Source organism: Pseudophryne corroboree, chromosome 7, assembly GCF_028390025.1.
Source record: "Pseudophryne corroboree isolate aPseCor3 chromosome 7, aPseCor3.hap2, whole genome shotgun sequence".
In the NCBI taxonomy this organism is placed as follows: domain Eukaryota; kingdom Metazoa; phylum Chordata; class Amphibia; order Anura; family Myobatrachidae; genus Pseudophryne; species Pseudophryne corroboree.
This window is the reverse complement of record NC_086450.1, coordinates 172,323,472-172,335,924: the sequence shown is the minus strand read 5'-3', so window position 1 is coordinate 172,335,924 and position 12,453 is coordinate 172,323,472. Positions and strand designations below refer to the sequence as shown.

General features: G+C 43.1%; 2 protein-coding genes across 7 annotated transcripts in view; one reads left to right on the top strand and one right to left on the bottom strand.

Annotated features, from left to right (window-relative positions):
• Positions 1–5,126, top strand: part of LOC134944868 (uncharacterized) — a 30,233-nt gene extending 25,107 nt beyond the window's left edge. The window contains exons 2-5 of one of the 3 annotated variants that reach the window (XM_063933778.1): positions 1,430–1,519; positions 3,068–3,271; positions 3,774–3,977; positions 4,094–5,126. In XM_063933778.1, coding sequence (XP_063789848.1) covers positions 3,082–3,271; positions 3,774–3,977; positions 4,094–4,692 — 993 coding nt within the window. In that variant the 5' untranslated portion in view covers positions 1,430–1,519; positions 3,068–3,081 and the 3' untranslated portion in view covers positions 4,693–5,126. Of the gene's footprint in view, positions 1–1,429; positions 1,520–2,416; positions 2,508–3,067; positions 3,272–3,773; positions 3,978–4,093 lie in introns of those variants that run through there. The other 2 variants (XM_063933780.1, XM_063933779.1) reach the window with 2 other exon arrangements.
• Positions 1–12,453, bottom strand: part of ZRANB3 (zinc finger RANBP2-type containing 3) — an 894,936-nt gene that overhangs the window by 757,457 nt on the left and 125,026 nt on the right. Inside the window, exons 2-4 of one of the 4 annotated variants that reach the window (XM_063933768.1) lie at positions 11,338–11,485; positions 11,079–11,231; positions 10,906–10,978 (exon numbers count right to left, since the gene is read on the bottom strand). The exons of 1 other annotated variant lie outside the window; for it this stretch is intronic. In XM_063933768.1, the coding sequence (XP_063789838.1) occupies positions 10,906–10,978; positions 11,079–11,146 (141 nt within the window). In that variant the 5' untranslated portion in view covers positions 11,147–11,231; positions 11,338–11,485. Of the gene's footprint in view, positions 1–10,905; positions 10,979–11,078; positions 11,232–11,337; positions 11,486–12,453 lie in introns of those variants that run through there. 2 more of the 4 variants (XM_063933769.1, XM_063933775.1) reach the window with 2 other exon arrangements.

The window sequence follows — 12,453 nt, the reverse complement described above, 5'->3', positions numbered from 1 at the left end:
GATGAGCCCACCTTTCTTGTAGAATGGGCATTTACTGACTTCGGTATCGGCAATCCTGCGATTGCCGAGCGTGCTGAATCGTCCCTCTGATCCAGCGTGCAATGGTCTGCTTAGAAGCAGGACACCCAATCTTGTTGGGAGCATACAGGACAAACAGAGCCTCTGTTTTCCGTATCAGAGCTGTTCTTGCGACATAAATTTCCAAAGCACTAACCACATCAAGAAACTGATGCAGTGAAGGTGTCAGTAGCCACTGGCACCACAATAGGTTGGTTTATATGGAACGACGAAACCACCTTTGGAAGAAATTGTTGGCGAGTTCTCAACTCTGCCCTATCTTCATGGAAGACCAGATAAGGGCTCTTGTGAGACAAGGCCCCCAATTCAGACACCCGCCTTGCGGATGCCAAAGCCAAGAGCATCACCACTTTCCAAGTGAGGAACTTCAATTCTATCTCTTGCAGAGGTTCAAACCAATCTGAAGGAACTGCAACACCACATTAAGGTCCCAAGGTGCCAGCGGAGGCACAAATGGAGGTTGGATGTGCAGCACCCCTTTCACGAACATCTGAACCTCTAGAAGGGAGCCCAATTGTTTTTGAAAGAAAACTGACAAGGCCGAAATCTGGACCTTGATTGAACCCAATCTTAGGCCCGCATCCACACCTGCCTGCAGAAAATGGAGAAAACGTCCTAACTGAAACTCTTCCGTAGGAGCCTTCTTGGATTCACACCAAGACACATATTTTCTCCAAATACGGTGGTAATGTTTAGACGTTATTCCTTTCCTGGCCTGAATAAGAGTGGGAATTACTTCCTTGGGAATACCCTTTCGGGTTAGGATCCGGCGCTCAACAGCCATGTCGTCAAACGCAGCCGCGGTAAGTCTTGATACACGCACGGCCCCTGCTGCAGCAGGTCCTCGCGAGGAGGAAGAAGCCGAGGATCTTCCATGAGCAACTCCTGAAGATCCATGAGCTGTGTTTAAAAGTGCTGCTCCTGTATGCCATTTTTCTTATGGATTTAAATATTTCAGACTATTTTGAAGGGTCAAAAAAAAAAAGTTTTGTTCAAAAAGCTGACCAAAAGTAAACTTCACCTCACTTTTAATAAATAAGACTACCATGTATTCACCACCAAATTACCCAAATAAAACAGTAATAACTAAATGTGACACAAGATATGCACCTCAAGAATATTATTTTTGTTTTGTTTTTTGACTTTCATTTGTTTTTTTTGTGTAAAAAAGTAAAATTCTGTTTAGCAGATAACGTAGACTTTGGTTTATTTATCTGTCATTAATCCATGCACCTTTTTGGCTGGGTAGAAGTGTTTTTTTTTTTAACTTTTAAATACAATATTCAATACTTCAGACTTGTCTTTGTATTAAGGAGATTTATATTTATGCATAACACTCCCTTTAATACAGATCCCAGTGAAACACATCGACCAAGACAAGTTCAGGTATCTGGTAGCGGGAGTAGACACGCCACAACTTCAACATCTTCAAAAGGCCAAGGTAATTACACAATTACCAGATAATATCAAGCAATATTCATATTAGCAATAAAGTGGTCTATATTGTATTCTTTTTCTTTAAAAAAATTTGTACACCTGTATTGCCCTAATTTCCAAAATTAGGAGAATCACAGCTTTTAAGAAATATTGCTGAAAAATTGGCATCACCAGCTGGAACATCTTCATAAAAGACAAGTAAAACTCATGGTAAATCTATTAGATAAATAATTGAGTTCAACTTAAGTTTGTAGTAATTTCGGAAACTAAACTGTTTTGAAAATTATTCTAAGTAAACTTTCTTATTAAAAAATCAATCAAGAAACAAAGAAACTGGTGTTACAGCGCATAAAGATTAGAACTTAAGAAAAATTTATTAAAACACATAAAACATGTATATAATATACAATTTGTACCACCGGCCGGCCGGCCAACGTACTGATTCAATACTGTATTTATAAACAGACTAGATACAACATGTAACATGACATAATACTCTGTGTCCACTTGTAATTTTTAGCAACACATGCTGTGATAGTTAACTTTTCTAATGTTTACTGAAGCTTAATAGCACACAGAGTTCTCCCTTGTATAACTATAGAGCAGTCACTTTTGGGGGAAAAAAAGGACTTTTTTCTTCACAATAAATGAGAACTTAGGAGCTGTTTAGCTGTCCCATTTGGATAGCCAGAAATCCGTTGATAAAGTAAAACTGTGCTTCCTATAAAAGCGTGTCTGGCCAGACAATTAAACAATAACGATCTCACCGCTTCTGTTTGTGGACTCTTTCACCAAGAGTGTCCTCCCCGGCTGCTGGTGAAGAATACGTGGAGCGTTATAGCTGGCTAGCGAGATCTCCGGATAGCCAGCTACAACGCTCCACGTATTCTTCACCTATATTTATGATCTCCCAGAGATGACTGCATGATAAAGGTTAAAGCACCAGCAGCCGGGGAGGACACTCTTGGTGAAAGAGTCCACAAACAGGAGCGGTGAGATCGTTATTGTTTAATTGTCTGACCAGACACGCTTTTATAGGAAGCACAGTTTCACTTTATCAACGGATTTCTGGCTATCCAAATGGGACAGCTAAACAGCTCCTAAGTTCTCATTTATTGTGAAGAAAAAAGTCCTTTTTTTTTCCCAAAAGTGACTGCTCTATAGTTATACAAGGGAGAACTCTGTGTGCTATTAAGCTTCAGTAAACATTAGAAAAGTTACATTTTAACTATCACAGCATGTGTTGCTAAAAATTACAAGTGGACACAGAGTATTATGTCATGTTACATGTTGTATCTAGTCTGTTTATAAATACAGTATTGAATCAGTACGTTGGCCGGCCGGTAGTACAAATTGTATATTATATACATGTTTTATGTGTTTTAATAAATTTTTCTTAAGTTCTAATCTTTATGCGCTGTAACACCAGTTTCTTTGTTTCTTGATTGATTTTTTAATCTAATAGGGGTGAGTAGCCCTATGTTACTGGCAGCATACTGATTAGAGTGACAGAGCGCTTGATTTTAGTTTTTTTTTTTACTTTCTTATTAAGCAGGTAGATTGTCCATGAGTCAACTGACGAGTGAGGATGTAGGAAAAAGACATGACAAAGCCGTAAAAACCTTCCAAGCTGATCCGACTCCAGGAAAATGTATTCATCAAAAAGTGACTGAAAAATTGACACCATCACATATTCTGGAAAGCTGCACCGCTGCCATATTGACGATAACCCAGGACCCACAGCCCACTGCAGAAGGTAAAAGAATATTCAAGATTGGTCCATATCCTGCAATTGTGATGCAACCAGCAATACTATTTAATTTGCAAATGCAAGATGAGGCCCCCAATTTCACAATGATTATTGGAAATAATCATGTGCCAATATTCAAAGTACATTACAAAGTTCATACAAAATTATATTATATGCTTCGTGGCAACCATGGTTAAAAAAAAATGTGAAGGTGTATGACCATTGTGTAACATTACACACCATTCTGCCTGAAGTAGGTTGAGATCAGCTCTTATATTTCTCTGCATGACAAGCAGCATCACGATTATACTGGCAAAAACTGCTCTTGCCTCGCAAAATGTAAAGGAACATCACAAGTTATGTTGCACACTTGAGTGACTGAGAACAACGTATATTGTCAGCAGCAGATTGAACCTCCACATTTGGAACGTATTCATGCACTCGCTCAAAACACATATTTACTGTAAACTAATATGTTTCATATTTTTTACTTTTTCTTCAACTGTAGATTTAATTTCCACTTCTCCTTCAAGCCCAATAAATGAGCCATTTCAGGAACCAGAACAAGAGAGTACGCGATTATCTGACGTACATACCAACACATCGGAGGAGCTGATTGAATCTGCCACAGCAATTACTGCAGCTTTATCCCCTGAGGAAGATGTAGAACCTTTAAATGAGCCTGATATGACACAAGTATCATCTCCTATAGGTACAGTAATGTGTAACTAGTGTATTCCAACTTTTTTTTTTCTAAAATGTAAACTATAGGCAAGTATGATTGAATAATATTTAACTAACATTTTTATTAAATCTATTTTTTTTTAGAAAGTCAATTTCATGTGTTGAAGGATATACGGACAGGCCTATCGACAGGGACTACTGAACGGGTGAATGACATAGCGAAACAAATGGAGAACAGACAAGAAAGCTTTCGTGTAACCGTAGACCACCGTCTGCTAAAGATGGACGAAACACTGGGACGTTTCTTTGAATATTTAAGAGACGTGACAACCTCCACTTCTACCGTGTTACAGGGCATAGAGTCCAAACTAGGTACCATGATTGTTGCCTTAAATAAACTTGTGGACAACACTTCGTGCCAGGGAAACACCCTACAAATCATGCAGACCAGCCATAGCCAAACTGCAGCAAATACATCTCTAATAGCTACACAACTCCAAACTATGAATACTATCATGTTGAAGATGTTGTCTGTTTTGAGTCAGGGACAACACCATCCAGCCATTCAAGAATCAACTCAACCATTTCCAGGTTTGGGTCCAGAGGGACAATTACATGGAATGGACTCTGGTCATGTCCATCCGCAAATGCCAACAGCTCCTAGTCCTGCACCTCCTGATAGTGCAACCACACCAGGACCATACACACAACACCAAAAACCAGATGAATCACATTGGCCATAATCGAACAAATTTATGTATTTCTTACCTTAGAATATTTTTCTAAACTACAGTATTTGTAATTTTTTTACGTTAAAGACAGTTTGCACATATTTATTTCCTCTAATTATAGAAGAGAGATGTTAATTGGTACTTGTCCTCTCAAATTGGACCAATGTCTATATGTACTACTCCTTGTGGTTTGCACCATCATTCATCTTAATGTTATACCTTTTACATTTGCTTTTCACGGTAAGCATAACTGTTTGATTGTTTGGCTTGTTTGGAGTCCTACCTACATGATTTGGTTGTTTCTGTGCTTTGGGATGCTTATGTGTGTGCACTGTTAAATGGAGGGATATACACTATATATATATATATATATATATATATAGGTATACTATACTAATTATATTGTCATTTATGAAAAAAAATACTGACCAAATTACTTTTCTCTATCGTCCTAAGTGGATGCTGGGGTTCCTGAAAGGACCATGGGGAATAGCGGCTCCGCAGGAGACAGGGCACAAAAGTAAAGCTTTTACAGGTCAGGTGGTGTGTACTGGCTCCTCCCCCTATGACCCTCCTCCAGACTCCAGTTAGATTTTTGTGCCCGGCCGAGAAGGGTGCAATTCTAGGTGGCTCTCATAAAGAGCTGCTTAGAGAGTTTAGCTTAGGTTTTTTATTTTACAGTGATTCCTGCTGGCAACAGGATCACTGCAACGAGGGACAGAGGGGAGAAGAAGTGAACTCACCTGCGTGCAGGATGGATTGGCTTCTTGGCTACTGGACATGAAGCTCCAGAGGGACGATCACAGGTACAGCCTGGATGGTCACCGGAGCCACGCCGCCGGCCCCCTCACAGATGCTGAAGCAAGAAGAGGCCCAGAATCGGCGGCTGAAGACTCCTGCAGTCTTCTTAAGGTAGCGCACAGCACTGCAGCTGTGCGCCATTTTCCTCTCAGCACACTTCACACGGCAGTCACTGAGGGTGCAGGGCGCTGGGGGGGGGGGCGCCCTGGGAGGCAAATGAAAACCTTTAAAAAGGCTAAAAATACCTCACATATAGCCCCAGAGGCTATATGGAGATATTTACCCCTGCCTAAATGTACTAAATAGCGGGAGACGAGCCCGCCGGAAAAGGGGCGGGGCCTATCTCCTCAGCACACGGCGCCATTTTCTGTCACAGCTCCGCTGGTCAGGAAGGCTCCCAAGTCTCTCCCCTGCACTGCACTACAGAAACAGGGTATAACAGAGAGGGGGGGCAAAATAAATGGCAATATATTAATATAAAAGCAGCTATAAGGGAGCACTTAATCATAAGGCTATCCCTGTCATATATAGCGCTTTTTGGTGTGTGCTGGCAGACTCTCCCTCTGTCTCCCCAAAGGGCTAGTGGGTCCTGTCTTCGTATAGAGCATTCCCTGTGTGTCTGCTGTGTGTCGGTACGTGTGTGTCGACATGTATGAGGACGTTATTGGTGTGGAGGCGGAGCAATTGCCAAATATGAGGATGTCACCTTCTAGGGGGTCGACACCAGAATGGATGCCTTTATTTGTGGAATTACGGGATAGCGTCAACTCGCTTAAGCAGTCGTTTGCCGACATGAGGCGGCCGGACACTCAATTAGTGCCTGTCCAGGCGCCTCAAACACCGTCAGGGGCTGTAAAACGCCCCTTGCCTCAGTCGGTCGACACAGACCCAGACACAGGCACTGATTCCGGTGGTGAAGGTGACGAATCAACCGTATTTTCCAGTAGGGCCACACGTTATATGATTTTGGCAATAAAGGAGATGTTACATTTAGCTGATACTACAGGTACCACTAAACAGGGTATTATGTGGGGTGTAAAAAAACTACCAGTAGTTTTTACCGAATCAGAAGAATTAAATGACGTGTGTGATGAAGCGTGGGGTGCCCCGATAAAAAACTGCTAATTTCAAAGAAGTTATTGGCTTTATACCCTTTCCCGCCAGAGGTTAGGGAGCGCTGGGAAACACCTCCTAGGGTGGACAAAGCGCTAACACGCTCATCAAAACAAGTGGCGTTACCCTCTCCTGAGACGGCCGCACTTAAAGATCCATCAGATAGGAGGATGGAAAATATCCAAAAAGGTATATACACACATGCAGGTGTTATACTACGACCAGCTATTGCGACTGCCTGGATGTGCAGTGCTGGGGTAGTTTGGTCAGAGTCCCTGATCGAAAATATTGATACCCTGGACAGGGACAATATTTTACTGTCGTTAGAACAAATAAAGGATGCATTTCTTTATATGCGTGATGCACAGAGAGATATCTGCACACTGGCATCACGGGTAAGTGCTATGTCCATTTCGGCCAGAAGAGCTTTATGGACACGACAGTGGACAGGCGATGCGTAGAGGAGTTATTTGGGGTCGGTCTATCGGATTTGGTGGCCACGGCTACGGCCGGGAAATCCACCTTTCTACCTCAAGTCACTCCCCAACTGAAAAAGGCACCGACCTTTCAACCGCAGCCCTTTCGTTCCTTTAAAAATAAGAGAGCAAAGGGCTATTCATATCTGCCACGAGGCAGAGGACGAGGGAAGAGACAGCAACAGGCAGCTCCTTCCCAGGAACAGAAGCCCTCCCCGGCTTCTACAAAAGCCTCAGCATGACGCTGGGGCTTCGCAAGCGGACTCGGGGGCGGTAGGCGGTCGTCTCAAGAATTACAGCGCGCAGTGGGCTCACTCGCAGGTAAATCCCTGGATCCTGCAGATAATATCTCAGGGGTACAGGTTGAAATTAGAGACAGAGCCACCTCGCCGTTTCCTGAAGTCTGCTTTACCAACGTCCCCCTCAGAAAGGGAGACGGTTTTGGAAGCCATTCACAAGCTGTATTCTCAGCAGGTGATAGTCAAGGTACCTCTTCTACAACAAGGGAAGGGGTATTATTCCACTCTTTTTGTGGTACCGAAGCCGGATGGCTCGGTAAGGCCTATTCTAAATCTGAAGTCCTTGAACCTGTACATAAAGAAGTTCAAGTTCAAGATGGAGTCACTCAGAGCAGTGATAGCGAACCTGGAAGAAGGGGACTTTATGGTATCCTTGGACATCAAGGATGCGTATCTCCACGTTCCAATTACCCCTCACACCAGGGGTACCTCAGGTTCGTTGTACAAAACTGTCACTATCAGTTTCAGACGCTGCCGTTTGGTTTGTCCACGGCACCTCGGGTCTTTACAAAGGTAATGGCCGAGATAATATTTCTTCTTCGAAGAAAAGGCGTATTAATTATCCCATACTTGGACGATCTCCTAATAAGGGCAAGGTCCAGAGAACAGCTAGAGATGGGTTTAGCACTATCTCAAGAGGTGCTAAAGCAGCACGGATGGATTCTGAATATTCCAAAATCCCAATTAATGCCGACAACTCGTCTGCTGTTCCTGGGGATGATTCTGGACACAGTTCAGAAAAAGGTTTTTCTTCCCGAAGAAAAAGCCAAGGAGTTATCTGACCTGGTCAGGAACCTCCTAAAACCAGGAAAGGTGTCTGTACATCAATGCACAAGAGTCCTGGGAAAAAATGGTAGCTTCTTACGAAGCAATCCCTTTCGGCAGATTCCATGCAAAGGGATCTGTTGGACAAATGGTCAGGGTCGCATCTTCAGATGCACCTGCGGATAACCCTGTCGCCGAGGACAAGGGTATCCCTTCTGTGGTGGTTGCAGGAGGCTCATCTATTGGAGGGCCGCAGATTCGGCATGCAGGATTGGATCCTGGTGACCATGGAGGCCAGCCTGAGTGGCTGGGGAGCAGTCACACAGGGAAGAAATTTCCAGAGAGTGTGGTCGAGCCTGAAAAAGTCTCTTCACATAAGCATTCTGGAACTAAGAGCAATCTACAATGCTCTAAGCCAGGCGGAACCTCTGCTTCAAGGAAGACCGGTGTTGATCCAGTCGGACAACATCACGGCAGTCGCCCATGTAAACAGACAGGGCGGCACAAGAAGCAGGAGGGCAATGGCAGAAGCTGCCAGGATCCTTCGCTGGGCGGAGAATCACGTGATAGCACTGTCAGCAGTATTCATCCCGGGCGTGGACAACTGGGAAGCAGACTTCCTCAGCAGACACGACCTTCACCCGGGAGAGTGGGGACTTCATCCAGAAGTTTTCCACATGCTATTAAACCGTTGGGTAAAACCAATGGTGGACATGATGGCGTCTCGCCTCAACAAAACACTGGACAGGTATTGCGCCAGGTCAAGAGATCCGCAGGCAATAGCTGTGGACGCGCTGGTAACACCTTGGGTGTACCAGTCGGTATATGTGTTTCCTCCTCTGCCTCTCATACCAAAGGTATTGAGGATTATACGGCAAAGAGGAGTAAGACTAGTGGCTCCGGATTGGCCAAGAAGGACTTGGTACCCGGAACTTCAAGAGATGGTCACGGACGATCCGTGGCCTCTACTTCTGAGAAGGGACCTGCTTCAGCAGGGTACTTGTCTTTTTCAAGACTTACCGCGGCTGCGTTTGACGGCATGGCGTTTGAATGCCAGATCCTAAAAGGAAAAGGCATTCCAGAAGAAGTCATTCCTACCTTGATAAAGGCAAGGAAGGAAGTCACCGCGAAGCATTATCGCCGTATTTGGCGAAAATATGTTGCGTGGTGCGAGCAGCGGAGTGCTCCGATGGAGGAATTTCAACTGGGTCGTTTTCCTACATTTCCTGCAATCAGGATTGTCTATGGGTCTCAAATTGGGATCTATTAAGGTTCAAATTTCGGCCCTATCAATATTCTTCCAAAAAGAATTGGCCTCAGTCCCTGAGGTCCAGATTTTTATCAAAGGAGTACTGCATATACAGCCTCCTGTGGTGCCTAAGGTGGCACCGTGGGATCTAAATGTAGTTTTAGATTTCCTCAAATCCAATTGGTTTGAACCACTAAAGAATGTGGATTTGAAATATCTCACATGGAAAGTGACTATGTTACTGGCCCTGGCTTCGGCCGGGAGAGTATCTGAACTGGCGGCTTTGTTTTATAAAAGCCCTTATTTAATTTTCCATTCGACATAGGGCAGAGCTGCGGACGCGTCCGCATTTTCTCCCTAAGGTGGTATCAGCGTTTCACCTGAACCAGCCTATTGTAGTGCCTGCGGCTACAGACGACTTGAAGGACTCCAAGTTGTTGGACGTTGTCAGAGCCTTAAAAATATACATTTAAAGGACGGCTGGAGTCAGAAAATCTGACTCGCTGTTTATACTGTATGCACCCAACAAGTTGGGTGCACCTGCTTCTAAGCAGTCGATTGCTCGTTGGATTTGTAACAAAATTCAACTTGTACATTCTGTGGCAGGCCTGCCACAGCCTAAATCTGTTAAGGCCCATTCCGCAAGGAAGGTGGGCTCATCTTGGGCGGCTGCCCGAGGGGTCTCGGCATTACAACTCTGCCGAGCAGCTACGTGGTCAGGGGAGAACACGTTTGTAAATTTTTACAAATTTGATACCCTGGCAAAGGAGGACCTGGAGTTCTCTCATTCGGTGCTGCAGAGTCATCCGCACTCTCCCGCCCGTTTGGGAGCTTTGGTATAATCCCCATGGTCCTTTCAGGAACCCCAGCATCCACTTAGGACGATAGAGAAAATAAGAATTTACTTACCGATAATTCTATTTCTCGGAGTCCGTAGTGGATGCTGGGCGCCCATCCCAAGTGCGGATTATCTGCAATACTTGTACATAGTTATTGTTAACTAATTCGGGTTATTGTTTAGGAAGCCATCTTTCAGAGGCTCCTCTGTTATCATACTGTTAACTGGGTTTAGATCACAAGTTGTACGGTGTGATTGGTGTGGCTGGTATGAGTCTTACCCGGGATTCAAAATCCTCCCTTATTGTGTACGCTCGTCCGGGCACAGTACCTAACTGGAGTCTGGAGGAGGGTCATAGGGGGAGGAGCCAGTACACACCACCTGACCTGTAAAAGCTTTACTTTTGTGCCCTGTCTCCTGCGGAGCCGCTATTCCCCATGGTCCTTTCAGGAACCCCAGCATCCACTACGGACTCCGAGAAATAGAATTATCGGTAAGTAAATTCTTATTTTAATATGTAAGTTTATTAAAAAACTTGAATAAAAATGCAAACACAAGTAAATATTGTTTACAGTTCATTGATATTTACAAAATAAATTAAATTCATCACTTTAATAAACTCATAAAAACATCCTTGAATATTCTTTTACATTGTAACCTTTAAGAAGTTTAAAACTTTGCTACCTTCTGTTCCGTTTGATAAGAAAGTTGATTTGGTTGTGTTGAAAGGATCAAAGAAAAGTCCAAATCAGTGTTCCTAGGAAAAACATAAAGAGGACTGGGCTTAGTACACACTTACAACATAAAAGCTAGCGTGGACACAGAGGAGGCAGGGAGGGGATTTGGGGGATACTCACCGGAAAGGAGACTGAAGGGATCCCTCAGCATCAACCTCCTTCTGCCAGGAAAGAAGTGGAAAGGCCATCTCGCTGCAGGGAAGGATGGATCACAGGAGCCAGGGACAGGTAAGTGTGGGCACAAAGGAGATGCCTCTCATGGAGTCAAAGTAGCTGCAAAAACAGAAAGGCTGTTTATTTTTTTATAAAAATGACACAAACTTAACACATTTGAAATAGCAAACTCATTCACATCATAACTAATAAACAAATTTCATACCTGATAGAATGTAAATTTTTTTAAAAACCCTCCAACAAGTAAATTGAAAAATAAACAACAGCGCTTCAAAAAGCAAACAAGAAAAACCAAATGGCCATATTTTAAACAACAGGGGCCAAACTCGGAAGAAAATCTCAAGTACATTCTTCTGCAAATAAAAAAAAAAACATTAGTATGATCAGTATCTAACAAGCACAAACAAATAGGCAATAAAAAAACTCACCAGTGAAGAATCCATCAATTAGTGTTCGACGAGTATCACCTCCTTCATTCATACCCTCAAGTGATGCTGAGCAAATGTCCGAATCCCGCCAAACACCTGGATCTTTATTCTCCGGATATCGGTTTGCAACACAGATGTTATGTAAAATGCAACAAGCATGCACTTGCTATATCTAATTGCGTTGTTGGTGTTAAGTATTGAGGTCTGCCCCACATTTTGCACTATGCAATGTATATTATATATTATATTTCCTTTATGTTACTTTCCACAATGCTCTTGTGAATGTTGTTACTTTTTCTATTGAACTGCTTCAATAAAGAAAGAAATGTAAAAAAAAAAAAAATGCAACAAGCATTAACTACAGTATATTGCAAACTTTATCTGGAGAATATAACAGCGTACCCCCTGACCTGTCTAAACAGCGAAACCGGGATTTAAGCACACCGAAGGTCCTTTCAATTACACCCCTCGATGTAATGTGCGCTTTTTGGTACATATGCTCAGCATCACTATCGGGATTGGACAATGGGGTAAGAAGCCAACTCTTGTTAGAATATTCCCCATCACCTTAAATAAATAAATGTTTGGAAAAAAAACACAAATAATAAACCACAATTAAAAAATTTATTAAAAATCAGAAAACAAAAAAAAACCTCACCCAACAGCCACCCATCCGGCATGTTGCAATCTTCAAAATCACGGAACACGGATGACTGGCTCAAAATAAAGGAGTCGTGGGCCGACCCAGGGAAGCCCACAAAAAGATTGGGGATTTTCAATTTGGCATCACACACCATCTGTACATTCAAGGAATGGAAAGATTTTCGATTACGAAAACACTCTTCCATTTGCCTTGGTGGTGCAATTGCCACATGAGTGCAATCTATCGCGCC